At 38.2% G+C, this 26,194-nt stretch overlaps 1 protein-coding gene across 6 annotated transcripts; it reads right to left on the bottom strand.

Annotated features, from left to right (window-relative positions):
- Positions 1–1,753: 1,753 nt before the first annotated feature.
- On the bottom strand, positions 1,754–23,754 carry bod1 (biorientation of chromosomes in cell division 1). 6 transcript variants are annotated; one of them, XR_007956220.1, is made up of 5 exons: positions 23,521–23,754; positions 19,323–19,447; positions 17,798–17,985; positions 12,635–14,627; positions 1,754–1,826 (listed from the first exon to the last, which is right to left on the bottom strand). XR_007956220.1 is itself a non-coding variant. In XM_052014307.1 (4 exons), the coding sequence occupies exons 1-4, from the start codon at positions 23,638–23,640 to the stop codon at positions 14,596–14,598; spliced, it is 465 nt and encodes a 154-aa protein (XP_051870267.1). In that variant the 5' UTR covers positions 23,641–23,754; the 3' UTR covers positions 10,850–14,595. The 6 variants fall into 6 exon arrangements, 3 of the variants coding, with proteins under 3 accessions (XP_051870267.1, XP_051870269.1, XP_051870268.1); XR_007956218.1 differs by lacking the exon at positions 1,754–1,826 and having other exon boundaries at positions 10,859–12,709; positions 14,184–14,627; XR_007956219.1 differs by lacking the exon at positions 1,754–1,826 and adding an exon at positions 10,859–12,368.
- Between the last annotated feature and the right edge of the window lie 2,440 nt (positions 23,755–26,194).

Here is a 26,194-nt window from a genome sequence, read left to right on the forward strand (position 1 = left end):
AAGTACTAATCAATGGCTATCTCCACAACAGGGGATCTAACCACCTACCCTTGGCATTCAATGGTAGAGACCTCACCTCAAACATCCTGTTATCATTGTTAATTAGAAACTTAACTGGATCAGCCACATAAATATAGGAGCTGGTCAGACGCTGGGTATCCTTGTAAAGTAATCAACCTGAGCCTTTCCCCACATCTACACAGAACGTTAGGAATGTAATAGAACTCTTTCCTCATGCCTAGATGAGTATAGCTTTAATAACATTCAAGAAGCTTGACACAATTCAAATCAAAGTGGCTAATTTGATTTGTCACCACCTTAAATATTCATTCTCTCTACCACTAGCACACTGAGGCTGCAGTGTGCCATCTAGAGAAAGCACTGCAGCAATGCACCAAGATTTCTTTCACAGCACTTTCCAAACCTGCAACTTCTTACATCTAAAAGGTGTATTCAAAAAATGACCACTTGTAGAATCCTCTTCACATAATCCTCAGTTGGAAATATGTCACCATTCCATCACTGTTGTTGGTTCTACATCCTGGAACTCCCTACCCAACAGCGTTGTGGGTTTGCCTTATTCAGAAGGATTTGCAAGTGTTTCACAGAGTCAGGCTTCAAGAAGTTGTATCCACTGCACTACCTCACCTGGCCTGTGGTACGCATATCTTGATTTGTTTAACATTTTTCAGAATTAAGATTTCCTATCAAATATTAAGTAAGTTAACACAAATACATCATCACTTTTAATAACACATTTGCATACTGGATCCATTTAAATGAGGCAAACAAGATCAAGTTTTAGAAGGACTTTGGAGGGAAGTGGGGTAGGAATTCCAGAAGCACAAGGTGATTGAGAGCAAAGCCCCTGGTGATGGGGCGAAAAGGTTGGGGATGTGGAAAAAAAAACTCAGAGGATCAAAAGGAAGCTTCAAAGAATTATGAAGCACAGTATCACATGCAATATTCTTATTTGGTCTCGGAGAAAGCGAATATTTTTGAAGACAATAATGATCTGCATTTCTTCATAGCAGAGGCAAAATCAGGTTGTGAAATTGGAAATGAAATTACTGTTATTTTCCAGCTGTTGGTTGTATTTATGTACTTACTGGTATGAGCATCCTTAGTGATCATTAGAGTTGGCACTTGACAGATATTGGTAACTGGCAGATGTAGAATTGTTGAGGTATATCTTAGTGTGGTTGAAAATCCAAAAAAAAACACTTGGAAACATCAGAGCGAGTACAAATACACATGTTATTATTTGGTCAGAACAGTTTAGTTACAACCATCCCAAAATGAAGAACTAAACCATCTGCAATCATTTACTGTCCAGAACATTTTAGTTATATCAACGCTAACAGGGAGAACTACAAATTTAATGAACAATAACGAGGCTAGGGAGGATTGTAAAATTCAAAATGTTTGGTAGGATTTTAGACCGATAAATTGATGGGAGAAAACAGAATATGGGAGTTATCTCACAAGAGTCCTAAAACAGTCTGTAAAGACTTCTACAGGTATGTAAAAACAAATAATAAAATTACAGTGACATGAAATAAGTACTTTATATCTGGTTTTACCATTGAAGACAAAAACAGAATTGTAGAAATGGTGGGAAACCAAGGGTCTAGTGAGAATCGAGAATGTAAAGAAATAATGGTCCTGGTGCCTGGAGAAATTAATGGAGTTAAAAGCCAAGACTTGCTTACTTGCACTCTAGGAAGGTTGCTGCAGAGATAGTGCATTTATTAGCTTTGATCTTCCGGAATTCTCCAGATTTTGGAATGGGCCCAGTGGTTTGGAAGATACCAAATGTTCTGTTGCTTTCAATCCCACCATTTAAGAAAGGAGAGAAACAAAAACAAATTATAGGTCAATTTGACAGACATTAGTAGGGAAAAGGCACTTAGAAAATCATAATATGATTGGCTGAAATCAAAATGGATTTATGCTGGGGTAGGGTGGTTAGTGTTTGACAGATCTCTTAAGGGTTTTTTGAGACTGCAATTAGGAAGGCAATAAAGGAAAACCGGTGCTGCAATTAGATGTTCAAAGTGCAGTGTGATGCCATTGTAATAAGAGGTTATTACACAAAATTAGAGCTCATGAGAATGGGGGTGGATATTAGAGTAGGAATAGAGACAGAGTAGGAATAAACAGAACTTTTCAGGTTAGCAGAATGTAACTAGTGGAGTACTGCAATGAACAGTGCTTGGGGTAAAACTGTTTCAAAGAAAATACACACATTTACTGAGCCCTGCCTCATAATGGCCTGAAGATCATTACAGTCAATTACTTTTTTTAAAAAATGTATTTATGTATTTAGTGCAGAAAACACAGCAACTAAATTTACACACCCGGCTTCCACAAAATCAGTGTGATGATGACCAGATTTATTGATAATGGATTAAGAGATAACCGTTGGCCAAAGTTTTTCCTCAACTGCAATGGGGTCCTTTACTTCCAATTGGGAAAATATTTGCCATGTTTTTAATTACTCATCTGAAAAGCAGCACCCAGATTTTGTGCTCATGTTTCTCGTGTGGAACTTGACTCAGAAGTGAGAGTAGTACTGACTAAAGCCACAGGTGACAGGAGATTTACAAGATACACCAATAGTGTCCAAAACTATGAATGATAAAGAAGTTAAATGGGAATGGAAGCAATAATTATAAAATATCCACAACTAGAGTAATTAAATCTCAAATAGCATAAAATACATGTGACATCATTTTTCCATGAAAGTACCAGGTGAAGTTTTTTTAAACACAACTTTGGACGGAAGTAAAATTGTTCTAACAACTCAATGGCATAAGTATTTACACATTATCTTTCTTATAACTAAGAATAAGAATTTTGTTGTTTTCAATCTAGATTATTTCCTCCCTTCTGCATTCAAATGGATATATATAGATCAGCAATAACACCAAGAAAAAAAATGTATGGCAAAAGGGGAAATGGTGATGCAAAGGCATTAATAAGATAAGAGTGCTTCCATGAAATACTTCCATAATTACCCGAAACCAAATATTAAAGTAGAATGCATCACAGGGTGCTCATTTGTAATCTCTTGCTGCATTTTTGGACATTATAAAGTTTAATGAAAGGGAAGTAATTAATAATATTGCAGACAAACTTTTAGAACTTGAAAAATCTTGTTGATGGCTGCAAACTCTGCAAAGAACTTGTTCATTGAAGATAATATATTGCCTGCAAATTCTAGAGACATTACTCCATACATAAGTTGATGAGAATTCAGATAGTTTCAAAAATTAAATCAAAATATTTCTTAATCATAGGATCATAGAATATCACAGAACAGAAGGAATACATTGGTATATTGTGCCTGTCTTGGCTTTTGGAGAATAAATTTTACTCTCCTAATCTTTTCCCAGTGCCTTGTATATTTTTCCTTCTGGTACTTATCCGATTATATTTTGAATTTTGCTACTGAATATGGTTTTATCATCCTTCAGGCAGTGCATTCCAGCCCATAATAATTAGCTGTGTAAAAATGTTTCCTGTCTCTTCTGATCCTTTGTTAATCAGCATTTACCAAAGTTTATTGTAACTTCCTTGCTTATGTTCTCTATTCCACATATATGAAAGCAAAGAATGCCTTATCCTTCTTCCATTTTCAAAGGTCTCCTTTTCCTGCAACTCTTTTTAAAATTGAGCTAATTAGTTCATATTACAAGCCATTTCTCCCACCAAAACATTTCACTTCATACTTTCCTACCTTAAATTCCATCTGGCATATATTGCCTATTTTACCTGTCTGTATAGCTGTAGTCTGTTAATATCTCCTTCATCAAGTATGCAGACTTTGACATTTTACCCTTTATTCCCAAATTCATATCACTAATGTATATCAAAATGAACTGCGGTCCCAAAACAGACCCTGGGGCTACTGCATACTTCCCTCCAGGATGAAAAACTGATCATCTTCTGCTTTCTGTGTCATGTTTCCACAGTCCCTTAATCCCATCTGATTTAATGTTACTGTCAACAAATCTATTAAGTGGTACTTTGTCAAACTTTGAAAGTTAACATGCACATCAACAGTGTCAATATCGTCAATGATCTTCATTGCTTCATCAACAAAATCTTTCAGTTTAGTCAAACATAATTTTCCTTCAACAATTTATATTGACTTTCTTTCTTTTAAAGGATCTCCAATTCACTTCAAACAAGAGATCCCTTTCACGGATGCACATGAAGAGATAGACGAAATAAATTAAGGCTTGGGACAGATTATCTTGTAAAGTTCAGTAGTGTCAGTCCTTCATGCCAGCTGTCTAAACGTCTTACTTTTGTGCGATTTGTTGTTCCTTATTGCTCCATGTCTACTTTTATAATTAAGCAATTTGGGAGCCATAAGAAAGTGCCCCATTATGACCCACGCCAGACATTTATGTATTTTGCACATGTGATTCTTCAATCTCTTCAATGGAAGCCTTAGCGGCCAGATATGAATCAGTAAGCTGTTTAATTCCACAGTAACTTAGCCATTGAGATCACACTCATTTAATTCAAACCAGTACAGGCAACCTTTATGTAATGCAAAATTATGTACACATCATGCTTTTCCACACCAATGAGTCATTACAAGTCAAACAAGATGATTTCCAAATATCTTCCAGCAGCTCTAACCTCTTAACCAGTGCAATACTGAAGAAATGACACATCGTCAGAGATGTCATGTTTTAGATGAAATGTAAAACCACATATTGTATCTGGTGGACAAGCATGGTCTCATGACACCATTTCAAAGAAAAGTTGGGGTGTTAACCACAATCTTCTGGCTAATATTTATCTATCAATCAATAGTTCCAAATCAGACTATCTGGCTATTACCAACATTTTATTTGTGGCAGGTTGCTGTATAAAAATTGACTGGCACACTGTTTATTACAATTCAAAAGTATGGCATTGGCTGTAAAACACGGGATGTCATCAGGAGGGAACAAGAGGTGCTATTTATATGGGAGTGTGTCTTTTCTGTGTACCAGTTTGACATTTTTAATTAACAGAGCTTTCCTTCCAAATTTCCCAAGAGCTATTTACTAATATTTCAGTTAAAGATGCATCGGTAAACATGTTAACAATAATTGAAGAATGAGCCTACATGCTCATCAGACATTCAATTCTTGGATGAAGACAAGACAACTTTCAGAAGTTAATATACCATCCTAGTAAAAAATCATTGCAATATTAAAATGGAATATAATCTTGGACGTGCTGATGAAATGTGACTTTACGAGCTGGATCTGTAGTGGTAAGTAAACTATTGACATTTAATGCTTTCCAAATGTGCTTCAATTCTATTTTAAGATTTTACAGTTGAACCATAAAATGCTTAGTCTGGTCTCTATACTAGGTAGAATATAAAGGCTTTAGTTGGATTTCGTTTTCAGGCTTCAGACACAAAAACCTAAAGAATCTGACCAAGTTGAAGGGTAGCATTTTGTACAATTTAATAGAAGCTGTTTGCTATATACATTGGCAGGCAGCAACTTAGCCAAAAATCAGATAGAAGATAAACAATGAAAGTATATGTTGTCAAGATTGAGTTGTATATGTCAGCATTCTATTTTCATAAACCACTGCTGCCTCTGTGTTAAGTACATCATGCAGAACTTTTTGAAAAATGCAATTACGCTGACTATATTTTACCAAAGCATAACTACACGTGGTGAATCACTATTTAAGTATTTGGTGGAAGGGTTAAAGGAAAATATTTTTACCCAGAGATTGGTAGAGATCTGGAACTTGCTGCTTGAGAGGGTAGTAGAGGCCTTCATCACATTAACAAAGTACTTGGATGCATACTGGACGAGTTGTGACATGCAAATGATATGGACTCAGTGTTGGAAGGTGAGAGTAGGCTGAGCAGCTCTCCTTTGACCAGAACAGATATGATGGGACAAATGGCTTCTTAATATGTCATAGATTTTCTATGATCCCTGGTAGATATCAGGTAATAATGTTGCTGCTATTTGTTCACCCATTTCATTCCTTTTATGCTTCTTTCTTCAGTTCAGATAATATTGTGTCCTATGGAGGAATTTCTGCATGACTATTACTATTTTTCCAGCTTAACTTTAACCCTCATCAGTTTAATCCCCGAGTATCTCCATCTAGCAGAAAACTTTGCTTCTGGGAGTGCACTGTCATACTGAGCTTGTCAAAACCCACTTACATCTGTGACAAGTGGACTTGAATGGCTTGTAGTCAATACAAAAATTACCTTTAATAATAAGGCGTTGTCTAACCTGACTCCATAGCTTACTTCATTGTGGGAGCAGTGGGAGGGAAGAAGAAAGCTGAGAACACTAGATAAGGTGCTTGTAGCTAGAGCTCCGATTCAGAAATTCATATCGAAACAAGTGCGCTACATTTATTTGAAGTGTATCTTGCATTCCTAAAGTAGCAATGCAGTGTAATCATAATAGCTTTGATACTGGAGAGAGAAATTTCCGGCAATTATCTTAGTGTTAAGGATTAACCATGATTACTATGGATTTATTATGCGTGAACAACCCTAGACTCCTGTTAGCACAAAGCCCCATTGAAAAACAAAATAAATAAATACAAAATGCCAGGAAAGGATTTTTAAGGTGTAATTTAATTGTAGGAATCAGTGGAAGGTCGCTATTAAGTATTATTAATTCCCTGTTAGTCAAGATATTTGAACACTATTGTAAGCTGGGTTTTAAATAAATGTGAAAAAAAATTTAAAAAAATTGCAATGGCTTTTTCATATTCCTACTCTATCTATTGTTTGGTTATTGTGACTTTCATATATCCAAGCACTTTGTGCTAGTCATCCAAAGATGGGGAATTAAATACTTTTAAAATATATTGATGGGGAATTAAATACATTTTAAATATATTTGTCTATAAAACTAATTTTTTTGGCCAAGTAATCTACCCAGTTGAAGCTACTTTTCTCTTTCAAGCAATTAATCTATTGTAAGCAGTTATTGTTTCTTCTTCAGAATTTTCTAAAGGCTCTCCTTTCTATTGCAATCCATTTTAAAATGCCCTTCCTGTTCCAATAACATTTTTCAGCTTCCTTACTGTCAGTTTGCTATTGCCTTCCAGATAAAAATGAGCAACCATTTCAAAACATTGTTGGAATTAGTAAACATGAGAGGGCAGATAACAAATACAAATTCTCATTAAACTACATCTCAAAACAAAAATCCATTTTATTCAATGGAATTGCAATTGGTTTATTATTGTCACATGTACTGAGGTACAGTGAAAAACTTGTCTTGCATACCGTTCATACAGATCAATTCATTACACAGTGCATTGAGGTAGTACAAGGTAAAACAATAACAGAATGCAGAATAAAGTGTAACAGCTGCAGGTAGACAATAAGGTGCAGGGTCATAACGAGGTAGACTGTGAGGTCAAAAGTCCATCTCATCGTACAATGGAACCGTTCAATTGTCTTATAATGGGATAGATGTGGTCCTTGAGCCTGGTGGTACGTGCTTTCAGGCTTTTGTATCTCTGCCCAATGGAAGAGGGAAGAAGTGAGAATATCTAGGGTGGGTGGGGTCTTTGATTATGCTGGCTGCTTTACCGAGGCAGTGAGAAGCATAGACAGAGTCCATGCAGGGGAGGCTGGTTTCTGTGATGTGCTGAGCTGTGTTCACAACTCTCTGCAGTTTCTTGTGGTCATGGGCAGAGCAGTTGCCATACCAAGCCGTGATGCATCCAGATAGGATGCCTTCTATGGTGCGTCGATAAAAATTGTGAGGGTTGACGGGGACATGCCAAATTTCTTTAGCTTCCTAAGGAAGTAGAGGTGCTAGTGAGCTTTCTTGGCCATGGCATCTACGTGGTTGGACCAGGACAGGCTATTGGTGATGTTCACTCCCAGGAACTTGAAGCTTTCAACCCTCTCGACCTCCGCACCATTGATGTAGACAGGAGCATGTGCACTGCCCCCCCACCCCACTTCCTGAAGTCAATGACCAGCTCTTTTGTTTTGCTGTGATTGAGGGAGAGACTGTTGTCATGACACCATGTCACTAAGCTCTCTATCTCCTTCCTGTACTCTTGACTCATCATTATGGCATTATCATCACCAAACCCCTCCATTATCAACATCCTGAGGGTACTATTGACCAAGCAGATCAACTAAACCAGATGGATAAGTGCCTTAGTGACTTTAGTTCAGGAGTTGACTTCATTAATTATCTACAAGTTCATTATGGAGTATTTTCCACTTACTTGAAGAACTGCAGCTCTAACAACTGACATGTTCTACACCAATCAGTCAAGCTTTTTGATCAGTATTTTATCTACTACCTTGAAACATCCATCACAAGTGCCCTGTGCCTGCAGTATACACTTCTCAATATGCATTCTGGGAACTCACTAATGGCTTCATCAACAGCACCTTATAAAACTGTCACTTCCATCGACCCAAAAAGGATCACAGACACAAGGACACATCTTTTCCAAGTTGCACACCATTCTGATGTGGACCTTTATCCCCAATAGGTGAACAGACACTGGGTTGAAGTCCTGGAACTTCCTACCTAATAACAACAACCACTTCAAGGTGATGCACAATTTTCTTCTCAAGAGTAACAAATGCTGGCCTTGCCAATGGTGGTTATGACTCAGGAGTGAAATAGTATTATGCTGAAATTATAAAAAAGACCTTCTCAGTTTTATTTTTGCAGCTATTCAATTAAAAGTCCTTCATCTTTTACAACTCCCTTCCAGTTTGTTAACCCAACTTTGATTTTAACCCCTTCTCTGAATCCCCACACTGATTCCCAACCATCTTTCCATTATGCTTTTGGTCAGACCAAAGGTGAATGCTCTCCACCCAATAACTCCCATTTATAGCTTTAAATGGAAAAACCTGTCTGAGGGACTTTGGTGTTTATTATATTTAGCAATTTAGTATAGGTTACTGAAATCTAAAACTAATGGTCACTTTAAATATCAAGGAGTCACCCATTTAAGACAAGAACATGGCAAAACATCTGAGGACCATCTTTGCTGCTCTCCTCATCAAAGGGGAGTGGAAGCAGAGCTTCTGGATTTCTTTTGTATATAAGGTGGAGATGGGTAGATTCTTGACAATGTAAGGAGTTGAAAGGTTACCATCAGTAAGCAAGAATGCAAAGTTGAGTTTAGTCAGATTAGTCATGATCTTACTGAATAGTACAGAAGGCTGCAGGAACTGAGGACACTCATCCTGCTTCTAATTTGTATTTTCATATGTGTGTTCACATTAAAGAGCTACGGTGCCCCAAAGCCAGAGAACCAGCAAATTTATTTGAACTTGGCGATTCATTTTTATATCAAGTGAGGATGTTGATCTTGGTATTTGTTATACTGTACTCTGAACAGTTGGGGGCATTGATATTGCAAAATGTTATTTCATTCAAAATTTGACCTATGAAATGACTTTTAAAAAAATACATCATTTTTGATCTCAAGACCTTGACAAACTTAAACATGTCAAATACTTCATCAAATGGTAACTTTCGAAAAGCCTAATCCAGGTTGACAAGATAACTATGTTGAACATTTGTCAAGCATTATTTTGTTTTAGCTTGACAACTAATTATAAATAATCAATATGAGCACAGTTCTATTTTGAAAAGATATTTTTTGTCTAAATAGACAATGCTAATCATGAGATCCAGGATTCCAACTAAAGAGCACTGGGCTGATACTGCAACTTCTACAAGTTTGCTACTGCAACTTTAGCAATTTTATTTCAGCACAATCAACTCATGTTGACAACCTTGCTACTTCTTCTGTCAATATGCATCCACAGCACAAGGAATTATTTCTTTAAGGCAAATCATAACAAAATATGCTGGCAACATTTATAATGTACAAAATTTGTGCTAAAATATTTAACAGCATGTTTATTAAAATTAAAAATTGTTTCATTTTGGTGTTTCTTTTCCCTGCTTTTCATGTCTCTATGTTTATAAATTATCTGCTTTGCTATTATGAACTTAAATACAAGTTTAAATACAAGTGCACTTAAATACCACTCCAATTATTATAATTGTAGAAGATGAAAACAGAATTCCATTTATGCAACATGTCTATTAAGAAGCTGGAAATCTATTAAATTTGTATTTAATCTTTTCTTGTGCACTGACTGGATTTCCAGCATGCCGAGTGGCCAATTTATTGCAATTTGGACATCCCTAAGCAACAGTATGAGCTGCAAGTTAATATTTTGCTTGTTTTACAATGTGGCACTCTGGTTACAGTATCATGGCAATGGTGACTCCATTATGTGAAAAACAATTAATGATAGGATGTGGGCTTCACTCTCACGACTAGCATTAATATCCTTCCAATAACCCTGGAGAAGGTGATGGCATGTCACTTTCATTCATTAATGTCGCAGTTATACAGCTTGCTTGGCCATTTACAGTAACCACATTGCTGTGGGGGGGGATTCACATAAAGGCACACCTGATATGGTTCTCTTCACAGACATTAGTGAATCTAGCTTTTTTTACTTTAAAAAATCTGGTAGTTTCTTGTGCACTATAACTAAATCTAGCCCATTTAAAAATAAATTAAATTTAATCAAATTTAAATTTCATGGCTGCCATAGTGGGATTAGAACTTTTAATCGCCAGGTCATTAGTCTAGGCCCCTGGTCTATTAATTTAATCATCCTGTCACCAATTCCACAGTATAAATTTTTGTTCCTGGTACATCTTTGAGAGACACTAGGTGACAGATATGATCCATGTTTAAGGCATTTTTAAAAAAAAAACACACTACTTATCAGTTATAGTCTACAATTAAAAAGAACACACAATTCTCATATCTCAGTGTAAACTTTTATTTGGTAAAAAGAAAACTTTTACATTGCTCAAATTTTATTGAACTTACTGAAAAGCTATATTTGCACTTTTAAAGTACAACAATAATTAAAGATCACATTTTGGCATCTTTTTCCACAATTCATGAGAATGTTGATTAGGTTTTTAAAAAAAAACAAATAACATAATTGAATTTCACAGTATTCCATTTCAGTGTCAATACTAGATTCATTTATTTTAGTTAAGCCACAAGCTTAGGGAAGATTTTTTGACTTTAAAGATTGTAGTAGAGATTGTGTAACAAACCCTGTGCAACAACAATTCAAAATTACCAAATTGCAACTGCTGAATTTTATTACCAGATGGAACCATTAAACTAGAATTAAATTTAAGCTTACCTAGAGTGAAGCAAATTCAACTCAGAAACATGGCTTTTAACAATGTTAGCAGCTAATGTAGAGAATTTATGGAGGTAAGCTATTGCAGCAAAGTCACAAGATATTAAGGGCATTAAATAACCCGCATATAAAATTAGCGACAAAATACGTAGGTCAACTCGACCCAATGAACCAGTTTGGTTTGTACTATGATTTAACCATAATCACTAGATCCCAGAATAACTGGTGCTTCTCTGTGCACTCTATAACAACCAACCTATGTGTAATCATGCACTTGCAGGGGACCAGCCCAACAATTTGTTCACAGACATCATTTGTGACTTTTATAAATGGTACCCTGTTGATTCTTAATCTGGATGAAAAGATACTAATGACTTCCAGTAATATAGAGGACTACAGTGTGCAGACTTCTCAGAGCATAATCTTGGTGATCCAGTGATTCAACTAAATTTGAAAGTTGTACAAAATTTTGGAAGCACTACAAGGAGTCTAACCTAGTCACAGTGGAGTACTTTTTAAAAAAATATGCAAGTAACCCACTTAGTTTGAGGGGGGATAAAAATGCCTTCATCTTTAAGAATGTAACATAAAATGGCACAAATGACAAATTGGCCTCAAATCAAATACACATTGAAAGAGAAATTTGAAAAACCCCTGAGATTTTGGGATTTTACTCTCCCATATTCCATTTCACATTAGAAGTTCCAGCATTATGAGAAATCAAGATCCATGTCTGAAAAATGACTAACTTCTCAAATGATACAATTAAAAAAAGTATGGAGTGGTTACAAGACAAAATGTACGCTCTGAATGTCACATATTTGGGTTCTCCACAAGGTTTATGCTGCTGACCAGAACCATGCTTGATAGTTCAGCCCGAGCTACTATTGTCAATTAGTGGTTATTTTGCACACTCAAGCCTACAAAATTGCAAACCATTGGACAAGAAGCAGATGTGTTCTTTTAAGGCTTACTGCTGAACTGGACCTAATCCTTTCACTAATCAGGGAAGCTCTTATTTTAACGACCTAAATGCTTAAGCACAGTATTTCATCTTTTGAAGTTCCATGCTGAAATATTGGACATTTCAAATATTGACTTCAAATTCCAGTCACCTGAAAGCAGATACCTAAAATTAGAGGGAAAAAAATGAATCCTACATTTCAGATGTTTCAGAGGACATTTCACCAGAGTACATACTATTTTTAAGAAAAAAACCAATGAAAGACATTTACTCTGAAATTCAAATCAAAACCTGCAGCAAAAAGGTACAACAGCCAAAATGTGGTCATTCCCACCTTCTTTCAGATGGTTATTTTCTCAAGGAGAACCCAGATAGTACTGTTCATGAAAATGTAGAACTCTCAGAAAATGTGTGAACAAACATTTCATTACCTGTGGAGGGGGTGGGGGAGGGGGAGAAAACTGTTCTGTCTAGGGAAGTTTTCAAGATTAGTCTTCAAAACTATCCTGAAAAACAAACCAAAACAAAGTATTAGGTTAAAAAATGCATACAACTCAGGCTTATAACTTTGCCTTCCCAAATCACATTGGACAATTCTTACTGGAGTATGAAAATAAGTGACCATGAAACCAAACAGTTCTAATTGGTCTGGACACTGAAGCAGCATAGCTCATTCTCATTTGTTTTCACTAAGCTTGTGGATGTCAGGAGCAGAAACCCTACCAATATTTATCTTGGGAGCTTTGAAGCCAATTGGCATATCCCATCCTGCTAAAGATTCAAGTTACCATAAACCAGAAATCAAAGTTGAAACTTTCTGGTCGTCTCATCCTATTGCCAGAATTTTAAATTAACAGAAATGTTTTTACTATTCTGTCACTGCAATAAGAAACCTGAATTAGCTGTGTTAATAAAAGAACCAACTCAAATACCATTACCATAGAGATGGAACTAAAGGAGTACCTACACAAAAATGACAAGTGTGTTATAGTCTTATCTCCTACATCTAATTCAATATAGCTGTTCTCAGAGTTCTGACTTGTGGAATATTGTAGTCACAATACCCAGCTGCTGCAAGACTGCTTTGTGGATCTGAACCTTCAGCTCTTGCCAAAACTACAATTGTATTTAGATTGTGGACCCGATTTTGGAATATTACACATCAATGCAAAACAAGGCATAAATATTTGTATAAACTCAACTGGCATGCATTGGGAAGGAAAGTGTAAACTTAAAAATTTATAAAGAAAATAAATTTCCAGCCACTCTGAGCAACTGTATACCTCTGTAAACTCAGTTAGTAACTGAGAATTTGTACCTTTTTGCTACAGTATAGAATGAAAGATGGAGAAACATCTACCATGGTTTCTTCGTTACCAGAAAGCTAACATGCAGTAATGTTTTTCTCTCAAAATATGCACTAATTGTTGCTCTTATGGTTAATCTTCCAAAAGTTATGGCAGAATGTGCTATTTTCTGGAACAGGATCAAAAGGGGAAAAAGTATGTCACTTGTAATAATCAAACATCTTCTGCTCTATCCTCAAGACTTAAGAAGTGTGACACAAAAAACCTCCAAATATAATGCTGGACAACCATGCAGCTGAGTACTAAACTACTTTTCAACATTCAATGATCTAATTAATTGAAATACAGGAGATTGAATATAACCTCAGCTGCGTCAATCCTTTGGAGATGGAAGCTTTAAATACAGAATTTCTAAAGCAACATTTTAACTGAAAACTTTATGCAAGATCCACCCTTTTGATACTGGATTTATATTGTAGATATTAAATTACTGACATTCAAATTGGTACCTCAAAACTCAAGTACAAAGTGTTTTAAAGATGACAACAAAACCACAGAATAGAAACTTTTATTTACAGCATTCTTTGAACCCATAAAAATCTTTTGTGTTTGGTGCAATAGAGCCATCCTCAAAGGGTTAAATGCACAATGTGCTCTGAGAAAAGTGAACTACCTTTTGGGCAGGTTGACTACTACTTCTCATTTAAAAAACTCTTCAGTAGGGGTCCTCCTTCAATGGAAGTCAGAATTCATCCAGTTATACCATAGCTTTTTCTTTATTCACTCTGTCTTAATTTGTCTTCAAAATTTCAAGCATTGCCAAAAGCATCTGAGCATCTGTTCTTACTGAATCTCCAAATTCTGTGACAGTAATTGAGATCCATCAAATGACACTTTTCCTTCATTGCTCGGTTCTTATCACTTTCCCTATTCTGCATAATGATGCAGCAATGCTAATGTAAACTATAAACAACATTTATCTTGGTTAATCCTAGATAAGCATCTTTGTCCCACAGTCAAATTTATTCTTGACCGATTGTGCAACTACAGTCGAAGGTACTGCTGAAAGTAGAAAACAGTCATTTTTATGCTGGTGCTAAAGCCTTCGAAGTGTTACCTGTAAGAGAAAAAAATGTCAATACTAAATACGCAGGTAGATTTTAAATATGAGCTTTATATACTTTAACAGGTTCAAGTAGATAATGTTTTCTTACATTCACGTTAATCAAGATAAACATCACCACAAATTAGTCAAAATAGAGTTAACCTGCTTATCAATCATATTTTTACTGTCATTTTCCAGGCCATAACATTTCTTCATGACCTTGCCACAAGTACAGAGCTTTAAATGTGTGACTCAAGGATTTGTTGGAGAGAAATTAGTTGTGATTCATGGGCATCAGGAAATGAAAATAAAAAAATTTCCAGATGTTGGAAATCTGAAATAAAAACAAAATACTGGAAACGCTCATCAGGTCAAGTACCATTTATTCTGATGAAGGGTCTCCAAATTGAAACCAACTCTCTCTCTTGCAATCAATAGCCTAGAGAAACTAATAACTTGGGCTGTAGATAAGCCTTAAACTAAATAATGGGGTGGGGGGGGGGGAAACACAATGGTTGATAGGGCTTAGGTGGGGGAAATTTAAAGTTAGAAAAGGCAAGGTGATAATGCAGGCCATTGTAATGGGTAATGACAACCACAGTCCATCAGGAAGCAGAGTATACAAAGAAAAGGGTACATTTCCAATTAGAGTCAGTACAGGGAAAATGGTTTCTAAAAAAAACAAAATTGAAGGCTTTTTTCTGAATGCACAGAGCATTCAAAACAAGATAGGTGAATTAAAAGGTACAAAGAGAAATAAATGGGTAATAACTTAAGAGTCATTACAGAGACATGGTTGCAAAATGGTTAGAATTAAATATACAAGGATACTGAACTGTTAGAAAAGAGATATTCAAAATGGAACAAGAGGAATGGCCCTGAAAATAGGACAAAAAGCAAAGGAGTGAAAGAATATTAACTTGGAAAATTAAGCAGAATCAGTGCGGGTGGCTGAAACAGTAGGGGCAGAAAACATTGGTGGGAGTTGATTATAGGCCCCCAAGCAGCAGTGTTAATGTGGGGCATAGTATATTGTGCAAAGAATTAATTGCCTTGAAGATAAGGAAATCTAAGTGACCTCTAGGAAACAATGATTGTAATATGACAGAATGTTATATTAAAGATAACAAATGATTTAGTTCAATCTGAAACTATGGTCTTAAATCCAAACAAAGCAGACTGAGAAGGAATTGCCTCTGGTGGTTCAGGAAACTATGTTAAAACATACAGGTAGACAAACAACATTTAAAGAATACATGGTTTCCTTTAAGGTACGAGAAAATACTACAGGAAAAGTGGTCTAACCTCGGGTAACAAGAAAGATAGTACATGATTAAAGCAAATAAAAGGCTTATAACATTGCCAGAAGCAGCAGCAAGCCTGAAAACTGGGGAAATGTCAGTATTCAGAAAGGGAGAACCAAGACATTAATAAAGGGAAAGTAGAATACAAGAGTTATCAAGTGAGAAAAATAAAAACAGACAAAATTGAGCAACAAGGATATAAAAGAAATTAAATATATATTTTGTGCCTGTTCTCACAGAAGACAAAGAACATTGGAGAACAGGTCCAGAAGGAATGAGCAGCTGTAAGAAGATGTATTGGAGAAATAAGTGGGAGTTAAAGCCACCGAGCAACAATATGCTGAATGCACTCAAGAGTCATGCTGCATCTGTGGGAGGAAAATCCTGATGCAGGATTTTGACATGAAACGTTGACAGCTTCTTTCCTGCCACAGATGCTGCATGACCCACTGAATTTCTCCAGCACACTGTTTGTTGCTCCAGATTCCAGCGTCTGCAATCTCTTGTCTCTTTTAAAGCCATTGAGACCCACATCTAAAGGCTTTCAAAGAAATGACTATGGACTTAGTGGATGTACTGGTTGTCATCTTCCAAAATTCCATAATTTAAAAATGGTCTCATAGATTGGAAGGCAGCAAACACAGCTCTACTGTTTAAAAGAGGAAGGAAATGGGGACAAAAAGTAAGCAGATCAGTTGGCTTGACATTAGTATTGAGAAAGTGCTGCATTCTATTACTAAGGAAGTGTTAAATAATATCAAGATTGGAGAGAGTCAGTGGATTTATGGAAGGGAAAAATCTCATCGACAAATCTGTTAGACTTCTTGAAGTTGTAACCAGTTGAGTAAAGTGGGATAAAATGATGGTACAACATCTCGGGCCAAAGGGCCTGCACTACCCTGTAATGTTCTGTTTTCAGTCAGACATCTTAATGCTTACACCATGGTTCAATGTTTGTTGTTTCACTTTTCAATATATTTACCTTCTCTTTACATAAAATTTCTTACAATAAATGCATTTTGTTAATGGAAAATATTTTGTTACTCTACATGGAATAAGTTCTTCCTATGTAGAGACAAAAGCAAAAACATATGGCCATTAGATCTCAACTGTTCATAAGTTAAAATATATTGCATGGGAAATTAAATATTCAAATAACTGTACTATATGTATAAATTTAGAAACTTTTGAAGTAGTTTACTGAACTAGTCAGCCCCTCTTTAAAAGTAGTTGGATTAAATTCTACTAGTTTTATAAACTCCTTAATGAGGACATTGCCATTATGAAACATCTGGCTATAACTGTGCAAGTAAACAAGGTCATAAGGAATTTACGAATGTAAGTTGTGGCATAGTGGAAATGGGCATCATAGGATGATTAGATACATAGATCCAGTCAAGCTTGGTGAACTAAAAAAAAAATTGCCTGTATGCTGGATGTGAGGGGGGATCCTTGGTTTGGCACTCATTGACAATGACACAGCAAATAAGAAATGCTCAAAAGGAAATATTCTGTGATAGATGCTCCAGTTAGGCACAAGCTCTTCTACTGCCCGAAATTGGTACCATGAAGACATTACACCACAATTTGTTCTTCTCTACCTGAATGGATTTGGCTGATGGAATACTGGGAACCTAAAATGGACACAAGCGGATTTGCCTCCATTAATGCCACACATTGCACAGAAACATTGAAATATGCAGAAAAGCCAGGGCATTCAATCTCTTTGTTGAGCAAGTAGAAAGTGCCTGGCATTTAAATATTAAGTGTAATAATTTAAACTGGGTTTTAATTATTAAAAGCGAGACACTAAAATCAAAACAATAAATTAATGTAAAAATAGAAAAATAAAAGATGATACAAGACCTCAGGGTGTACCTGAAGCTGGAGCAGAGAGCTCCTGTTTTTCAGGCTCCTGTGGAGGATTTGGCACAACTTCCTCATTCATTTCTGTAGCCATAAATTCATGAACTGCTTTCTCTATCTGTGGTTTGAATATATGATACAGCTTCGGATCAACAACCTGAGAAATAATTCTGTCCACGCCAGATTCCAACATTCCTGACCTGTGAGACGTAAATGTAATTATTTAGTATCCTTATGAAATAAACTTTCTCAAAATTAAATTTTTATCTGCATTAGAGAGATGACAATAATTTCAAGCAATAAAATGAAAATGCCTAACATTACCATGCCATTTGCAATGAAGAACCAAAACCAATGTTATAAAAACTTCTTGTAACCATGAATACAGTTTTAGCAAAAATTTGAGCACATGATATGTATGGGAAGCTAAAAGCTTTCAACTGTCTCTCAAGCAGAAGTCTGCACTTCTCTTTGACACCAGAGATCCACTATAGCAAAAATTTCATTCACAATGGAAGTTATTGTAATGAGAAAATTTTGTGAATGGAGTTTTCAGTTTCTGTACAGGTTTTTAAAGAGTACAAGTTCATAACCGACATTGTCCATTTTTGAAATTAACAACTGGAATATCAGATGAAAAAGAGAAATGCTATTTCTTCCAAAGGGAAGAAAATTTGCAGTTAATGTCAAAAGCACAAGTGAAATATGAAAAAAAATCCAATTTGGCCTATGCAAACATTTAAGCTGTTAACTATGTACATGTGATCTTATCTAGATTATGATTAGACAAAACTTACTAAATGCATAAAAATAATAGAATGCAAAAATGACTCCTCGCACATTTGTACAAAAACAGTAATTCAATTCAATGTAAAGACTGATTTGGTCAAAGGTTACAATAATTTTTACATATCTAACTTACCTCCCCCCTCCTCAACCCTTTCAACAAATGACTCTTTGTTCAGATAATTAGCAAGCTCAAAAACCTGCAGAGGGAGCATAACAGCACCAAAAATAGCAGCAGGACAAGAATGTGAGGGAATTTTTAAAAAAAATGCTAGTGTTATGTTTGATATTGGAGCAAAACAAAAACTGCAATACTAGAAATACAAAACAAAAACAGAAAATGCTGGAAAAGCATGGCAGGTAGGCAACACTAGAGGGAGAGAAACAGTCAATGTTTCAGATGAGCAGCCCTTCATCAAACAAGCTCTTTATGGTTAAGACTGATTATTTTAGAATGGGCAAGAAATTAAGTACATTTAAAAATACCAGAATAACTTGCATGCTAATAATGAAAATTAAAACCTTTGAATTTAGTACAAATTAAAATATTCCATTTTTCCCATTAGCCTAGAAAATTGCTGCTAAGCCCTTACAGAAATTTAACCATGGATGGCATTCTGGGTGTCTGTTACACTCACTAATAATATAACTAAATAATGCTGCATCACCTTTGATTGAAAGACTGATCAAAATATTTTGTTTAGACCTTAAAAAGAAATTAACACCGGTGGAGCTTAATTAATGTACTCACTTACAGACCCTTTGTCGAAGTTCATTACGCAGCTGATTTTTGTTAAGGCTTGGATTCCACTCATGATTAGCCAAATGATTGGACACAAAATTATCAACTCTCTGTCTGAGATTCTGATAGGCTGGCTGCATAAAAATTGGATTAAAACAAGCCAAATTAATGTCAATAGTTTAAAAATACACACATTTACTTTTCATGCACAAACATGTTTCTTCCCCAAAGACCCCCGGTCTCAGATGACTCTCAAAAGAAAACTGATATAAATCCTCCCCCACTCACCGTGGCACAGTTTGCATGTTCTCCCTGCAACTTTGTGTGGGTACTGGAGTGCTTTGCTTTCCTCCTGCCTCTCAAAGATGACCTAATTAATAGGTCAATCAGCCACTGTGAATTGTCCCTAGTGCATAGAGGTGAGTGGCAGAATCTGGAGGAAGCTAATGGGAACGTGGGGAAAATAAAATGGGATTAGTGTAAATTAGCCTGATGGTTAAAACAGACTCAGGCCTGCTTCCATGCTGTATGACTCTATGAATCTTACACATGCCACCCTGGAGACAATTAGAGGTAGAAGGAAAAAGTATGCCAGGGCAACAGCCGACAATCACCTTATTCTAGAACAGAAGCTATTATAAGATTAACCCTAAAGGTTCCTGCTGTAAATCATCATTTCCACCCTGCAAAGCACGTGCACAGAAGTGTCTGCACACTTCAGGTTCTCGGGAATAAATATTTTGTAGGGCATGGTTACTACATCCATGTTACATTATCAAAAATATTTTTTCCTTAACATTCAAGTACTTCATAGGGTCTAATCTATTGAAGTTCTCCATTTTCAGGAGGATTTTATCTAACAGAAATTGAAGAACTGGGTAAAGAAAATGCAACATCTGGCCAACGTGCTTGAACCGTGAAATGAAATATTAGAAAATTGTGATATTCATGCTTCCCATATAGATGAAAACTTTGAGTCCCACTGCAACATTTTCTCTACGGGGCTAACATCCAGCAGGATACTCATGTTATCACGAGCTTGGTAGCAGTGTACTTAATCAGTTCAAAACAGATGGCCTTAGGTCACATTTCAAACATCCTCAGTAAATGGTGGCAGTTGTAAATCTTGGGTTGAAATCCAGCAAGAATGCTTGTCTGCTGGGTGACGTGGCTGCCCCAATCAAAAAAGAACAGATGGGGATTTTTCCATCTTTGGTAATATGCATCCAAAAGCAGTGCCCCGAACATAACTGAGGAAGGCATAGGAATCATCTAGCAAGTCTCAGAGCTCTTTGAGAGATTTGTTAAAATCTGCCCTGGAAAAGAGTATGACAGATAGACTTAATGTACATCTTGCACTCTACAGATATGCTTCTTAAGTGCTCAAACAAAAAGTTCAAACTTTGAATTCAGAATATTTTCCTGAAATTGAAGGGCAACAGAGCTGAACACTGCTTTAGAAATAAAACTGAATGCCAGACAGAAGTTTTGCTCTTATAATTTTTATTTTACCACATCATCTTCCCTGTGAATTCACTAATCATCAAGTAACCTTTATAAATGTTTGACATAAAGGCCATGCAGTGAACTTAATTGTAGATAAATACAGACATAGTCCATATCTGATGGTTTACACACTTCTACAGTGGCTCCAAAATCATTTTATGGTTATATACACACACACACACACACACACACACACACACACAGAGTGTGCCAGAAACTGATAAATAAACCATTCAAAAGGCAGAACAACACAATATTTCTTATGGTGGCTGCAACTGAGAATTGACAAATCAATCTACTTTTGAGATGCAAAATTATTACTCTTAAACAAAGAATCTATTTTCTCCCAATGTCATTCCAATCCAGACCTCAGAAAATTAATGTAGCATAATTTAAATACATGATTTCACCCCCTTCTCACAATCTCTACATTTTCAGCAATTCTCTTGGATTACTTCAAAAGAATCTTCTTGTAAAATATGGAAACAAAGTTAAAAGAACAGATGGCAATAACATAGTATTTTAATCACTCATAAACCACTTCAGATTTGCTCAAACAATTTACAAAGTGACCCAAATTGCTCAGTTAAGTTACTCCTTGTTACATACTGTCTGCCATCTGTTATATCTTATTTAAACAATTTAGTCAGCACTCCACAAGTTTTTAATTTTTTCTAAAATTTATATGTTAAAGATATCATGTAGTGCCTTAATGTTTTGCAGAAGATTTTGCAATATCTGCTGAGAAAACTTCACTGTCACATTTCTTACAAATAGAACTTGTATTTGAAATGCATCAGACATCTACTGGATGGCTGTCAGTAAACTCCAACGTAATCCAATTCAGTGCCTTGGAGAATGATAAAGCAAAGCTCAAAGCGGTTTATACTGTCAGCTGAACACTACATTGGATCATTACATTCCGATTCACTGACAGCAATCCAATCCTATTTATACTTTAACATGAGTTTAAACAAACAACATTAAGAGCTATTATTTTACAGTCATGTCATGTATGATTGAGAATAGATTCCTTTTATTTTGGATGACTTAAACGACCAGATCAGTTTGAGAGGTCTCAATCACATTTTTTTTAAACTATCTGCTGGGCATCGAGAAAAAGCTTCCCTGGGATGACACTCTCCAATGTTCCTTTCTCCAAGGATGACAGTGAGAGAGCTGAAAAAAAAATGGAAGTGGCCCAAGGAGGAAAAGGTAAGGGAGACTTTTCTTCCTCAAAAGCAATGGACAGCAAATCTGTGGAATTCATGCCACGGAGGGCTGTGGAGGCCAAGTCATTGGGTATATTTAAGACAGAGACTGATAGGTTCTTGATTGGTAAAGGGGGGGGGGGGGTTTAAAGGGAGAAGGCCAATAGACTTGAACAAAATGTTAGCCATCATTGAGTGGGCCAAATGGCCTAATATCTGCTCCCATATCTTATGGTCTATTTAAGGTAGAAGTAGACACAAATAGATTCTTAATAAATGAATGGGTTAAATGTTACCAGGGATTGGGAGGAATGCAGAGCTGAGGCAACAATCAGACCAGCCACGAATTGAATGACTGAATGACAGTACAGGCTCGACCTACTGCAGCTCCTGATTCACACTCGCATGATCTAGAAGAGCCACAAATAGGGAGGATGGAGACCAGAGGACATATGATGGGCCGAGGCCGGAGGGGGAGGAGAGGGGGGGAAGGGAAGGGGAGGAGAGGGGGGGAGAGGGAGGGGGGGGGAGAGGGAGGGGGGGGGAGAGGGAGGGGGGGGGGAGAGGGAGGGGGGGGGGGAGAGGGAGGGAGGTGGGGGGGGGAGGGAGGTGGGGGGGGGGGGAGGGGGAGGAGGTGGAGGGGGGGGGAGTGGAAGGGGGGGGGAGGTGGAAGGGGGGGGAGGTGGAAGGGGGGGGGAGGTGGAAGGGGGGGGAGGTGGAAGGGGGGGGAGGTGGAAGGGGGGGGAGGTGGAAGGGGGGGAGGTGGAAGGGGGGGAGGTGGGGGGGGGAGGGAGGTGGGGGGGGAGGGAGGTGGGGGGGAGGGTGGAGGGGGGGGGAGGTGGAGGGGGAGGGAGGTGGAGGGGGAGGGAGGTGGAGGGGGAGGGAGGTGGAGGGGGAGGGAGGTGGAGGGGGAGGGAGGTGGAGGGGGAGGTGGAGGGGGAGGGAGGTGGGGGGGGGAGGTGGAGGGGGAGGGAGGTGGGGGGGGAGGTGGAGGGGGGAGGGAGGTGGGGGGGGGAGGTGGAGGGGGAGGGGAGGTGGGGGGGGAGGTGGAGGGGGAGGGAGGTGGGGGGGGAGGTGGGGGGGGGAGGGAGGGGGGGGAGGTGGGGGGGGAGGGAGGGGGAGGGGAGGTGGGGGGGAGGGGAGGTGGGGGGAGGGGAGGTGGGGGGGAGGGGGTGGGGGGGGAGGGGGTTGGGGGGGGAGGGGGTGGGGGGGGAGGGGGAGGGGAAGGAAAGCAGCCAGGGAACCGCAGTCCGGGGCTGGGCTGGGTGAAGGACGGGCCGGCCGACCGCCGAGGGCGGGGAGAGCTGCAGCTCCATCGCCGGCCCGAGGCCTGCGGCTCCGCAACCCGCAGCGCACCGCGGAGGCGTCCCTTCCAACGGGGGTGGGGGGGGGGGGGGGAAGCCCCGCCGCTCCTCCTGCAGCCGAGCCGGGTAGGCCACGGGCGAGGAGGAGGACGGACGGCCCTAGGCCGCCGCCGCGGCCGCTCTCACCTTGGTGTCGACATCAGCCAGGCAGTCCCTGCGGAACTCGTCGAACAGGCCGCGGTTCTTCAGGTGGTCCACGATCTTGGCTATCAAGTTCGGGTCTTCAGGCGGCAGGTTCTTGGCCATTGCAGGCGGGCGGTAGATGAACAACGCAAATATAAATACAACGGAGACGTGAAGGGGGCGAACTGTTCGTTAATACCGCTCCGATTCACTAGCTGCCCTTTTACTACTTCCGCTCGGTCGCCCAGGGAAAGGCAACAGTGAGCATGCGCCCGGCGGGCTGCGGCGCGCTGCCGTCTGGGAAATGTAGTTTGTTTCCGCTGACGGACGCTGGCCAGCTCGGAGGGACTCCAATTCCCAGAGGGCTGTGCGAACAACCGTGCCCCTCACCTCTGCTGAGGGGAAACCCCTGCTGACATTTCATTAGCTTCCAACCCAGTTGGGAATCCCAGAAGGTGGGGAGGGTTGCTGCTTCTCCCCAGTTGCAGAGCAAAGTCAGTGGATTGAAAATAGCCTTGCATCATCCATTTATTTTAAGTGAAAACATAAGTGAAGGCTAACAGTTTCAGAAAAGTCCACTTCAACGTGATGTAAACTGTAAAATCGTATGTTCATCTTATTAGATTGGAATTCAGTATTCCTCATCAGCTATGACCCTTTCAGTTTTCTGACATGAAGGCTGACATCCTTGCAATAATGTTGACTAGCTGCGAAGCAACTTTCCATGGAACCAAAAATAGGCATAAATTGACCTTGCTACCATTCTCTAAAGGTAGAAAAGTCGTTCAGTCAGTAATTTAATAACGTAAAATGATTGTGTTTCGTTGAACTTTGGAAGAGGGTTGAGTTTAAATTCTGGAAAAAAAAAGTCTAACTTTATATTTTTTACATCAAGAGTCCTGATGCAGGGTTTCGACCCGAAATGTCGACAACTTCTTTCTTCCCACAGATGCTGAGTTCCTCCGGCATATTGTTTGTTGCTCCAGATTCCAGCTTCTCCAGTCTCTTGTGTCTCCTAAATTTATATTTTGTTGTCCACTTGGTGGCAGCAGACTATGTTCTACTTCATTGACACAAACCCACCCATAATCCTGATTCACTGATGCAGAAAATGCAAAAGTACCACCAAAATCAGTTTGGGCCAATAAATCACTTTTTTATTCCCAGGCACTTAGATAAGTGCAGTTAAATGAAATAAAAACACATCCCAATCACAAGTAAATTTTTAATTACATATGTGATCACAATGATCAAGCTAAGAGGTTCCCACCAGATTAAACACAGAACATGAATCTTCCCTCATCTGCAGAACTGATTAGTGCCCCTACTGTACAAGTGATTATTTGTTTAATTCCCATTCCTGCTCTTCTTCTGGCTTTGTCATTAAACAGTCAGTTGCAAATTATGAACATTCTTGTGCATTGTATTTGACCATTAAAAGGCAGAATAAACACAATATCCAGCTAGAAATATCTAGCAAGTTAGGCAGCAGCTATACAGGAGAAAGAGTCAGCATTTCAGGTCAAAAGCCCTTCATCAGAATGTGGGTTGGGATACAGGATCTATTTGGTATGTAAATATTGGTTGGACGTATTCTTACAGTTTTCATTGCAAATGTGTAAATTATGCATAATTCATGTTGTTAAGTTTATGTTAACTTGTATTTGTCCTCAATGTACTATGTTGCTGCTGCAAAAAGCCAATGTTCATGGTATTTATACCCTTTGTATGCCTATGACAACAATAAATTTGAACTTGAACTTACATGACATTCTACCTCCAGCTGTCTCACCTGGTCAAATCGTTATTTGTTCCCATCTCCAACATTTTTATAATGAATAATAGCAGCCAAAGAAAATTTTAATAACACAAAGATCTGTCAAAATCACAGTAATTTCTCTTCTGGATTGTTCACAACAGAGCTCTGGGGATTCATCTTTGATTCTAGGAGGTAATGCTACAGCCATCAGAAGAGGGTGTCTTCATTTTATTAACCTACGCCAGTTTCAAACCAAAGAGCCAATAGTGAAAAAGCAGTGTTGCTACACATTTCTTCCCTTTCTCTGCCTGTAGTTGATTTAATGCTGAAGTACTAATACTTGAATCCCTGCAGCTAACTTTAATTTTGCATGCACCCAACACTTGCAGACACAGATAATTTTAGCAGCAGTGAGTAGAGAAGGTTCCAGTGAGCAAATCTTGGTGAACTTTGTCCTAATTTTTGTCAGGCTTCTTAGGGCAATTGCACTGCACCCGTGAATGTTCCAGCTAATATCAGCTGACTTCTCACAGAGCAGTAATACAATCTGAGGCATTCTAAATCTATTTGAACCAGATCACACCACGTGGTGTAATTGTATATTAAACTGTCATTGTCACTTTGTGGACAGGGCAATAAAAAAAACAAACATTATTAATGGAACTCAACTATCTTATCCCAATAGCATCAAGAGAATGATAAGAGAAAAACAAGACATAATAAAATATCAATAACCTTCTACATGAGGAGTGAAATAAATATTGAATTTAAGGTAGTGGAAATGCCAGTAAGTACTGAGAAGTGCGATGGAGATAAAAAGACCAAGGGCAACTAACAACTTGTTTTCAGTGAGATTTTAATACAGCATGTATTTATCAGTCGAATAGTTGCAGGTCTGTACAGCAATGTCCAGACAAC

This window comes from Pristis pectinata, chromosome 4 (genome assembly GCF_009764475.1).
Source record: "Pristis pectinata isolate sPriPec2 chromosome 4, sPriPec2.1.pri, whole genome shotgun sequence".
Taxonomy (NCBI): Eukaryota; Metazoa; Chordata; class Chondrichthyes; order Rhinopristiformes; family Pristidae; genus Pristis; species Pristis pectinata.

Excerpts from the sequence above, each read along its gene's own strand:
- bod1 (XM_052014307.1), bottom strand. The coding sequence starts at position 23,640 with ATGGCCAAGAACCTGCCGCCTGAAGACCCGAACTTGATAGCCAAGATC. Across the intron at positions 19,448-23,520 it reads TGGCTGATGTCGACACCAAG|CCAGCCTATCAGAATCTCAG; the intron begins GTGAGAGCGGCC and ends ATTTTTATGCAG. Across the intron at positions 14,628-17,797 it reads GCTCTCTGCTCCAGCTTCAG|GTAACACTTCGAAGGCTTTA; the intron begins GTACACCCTGAG and ends TTTCTCTTACAG.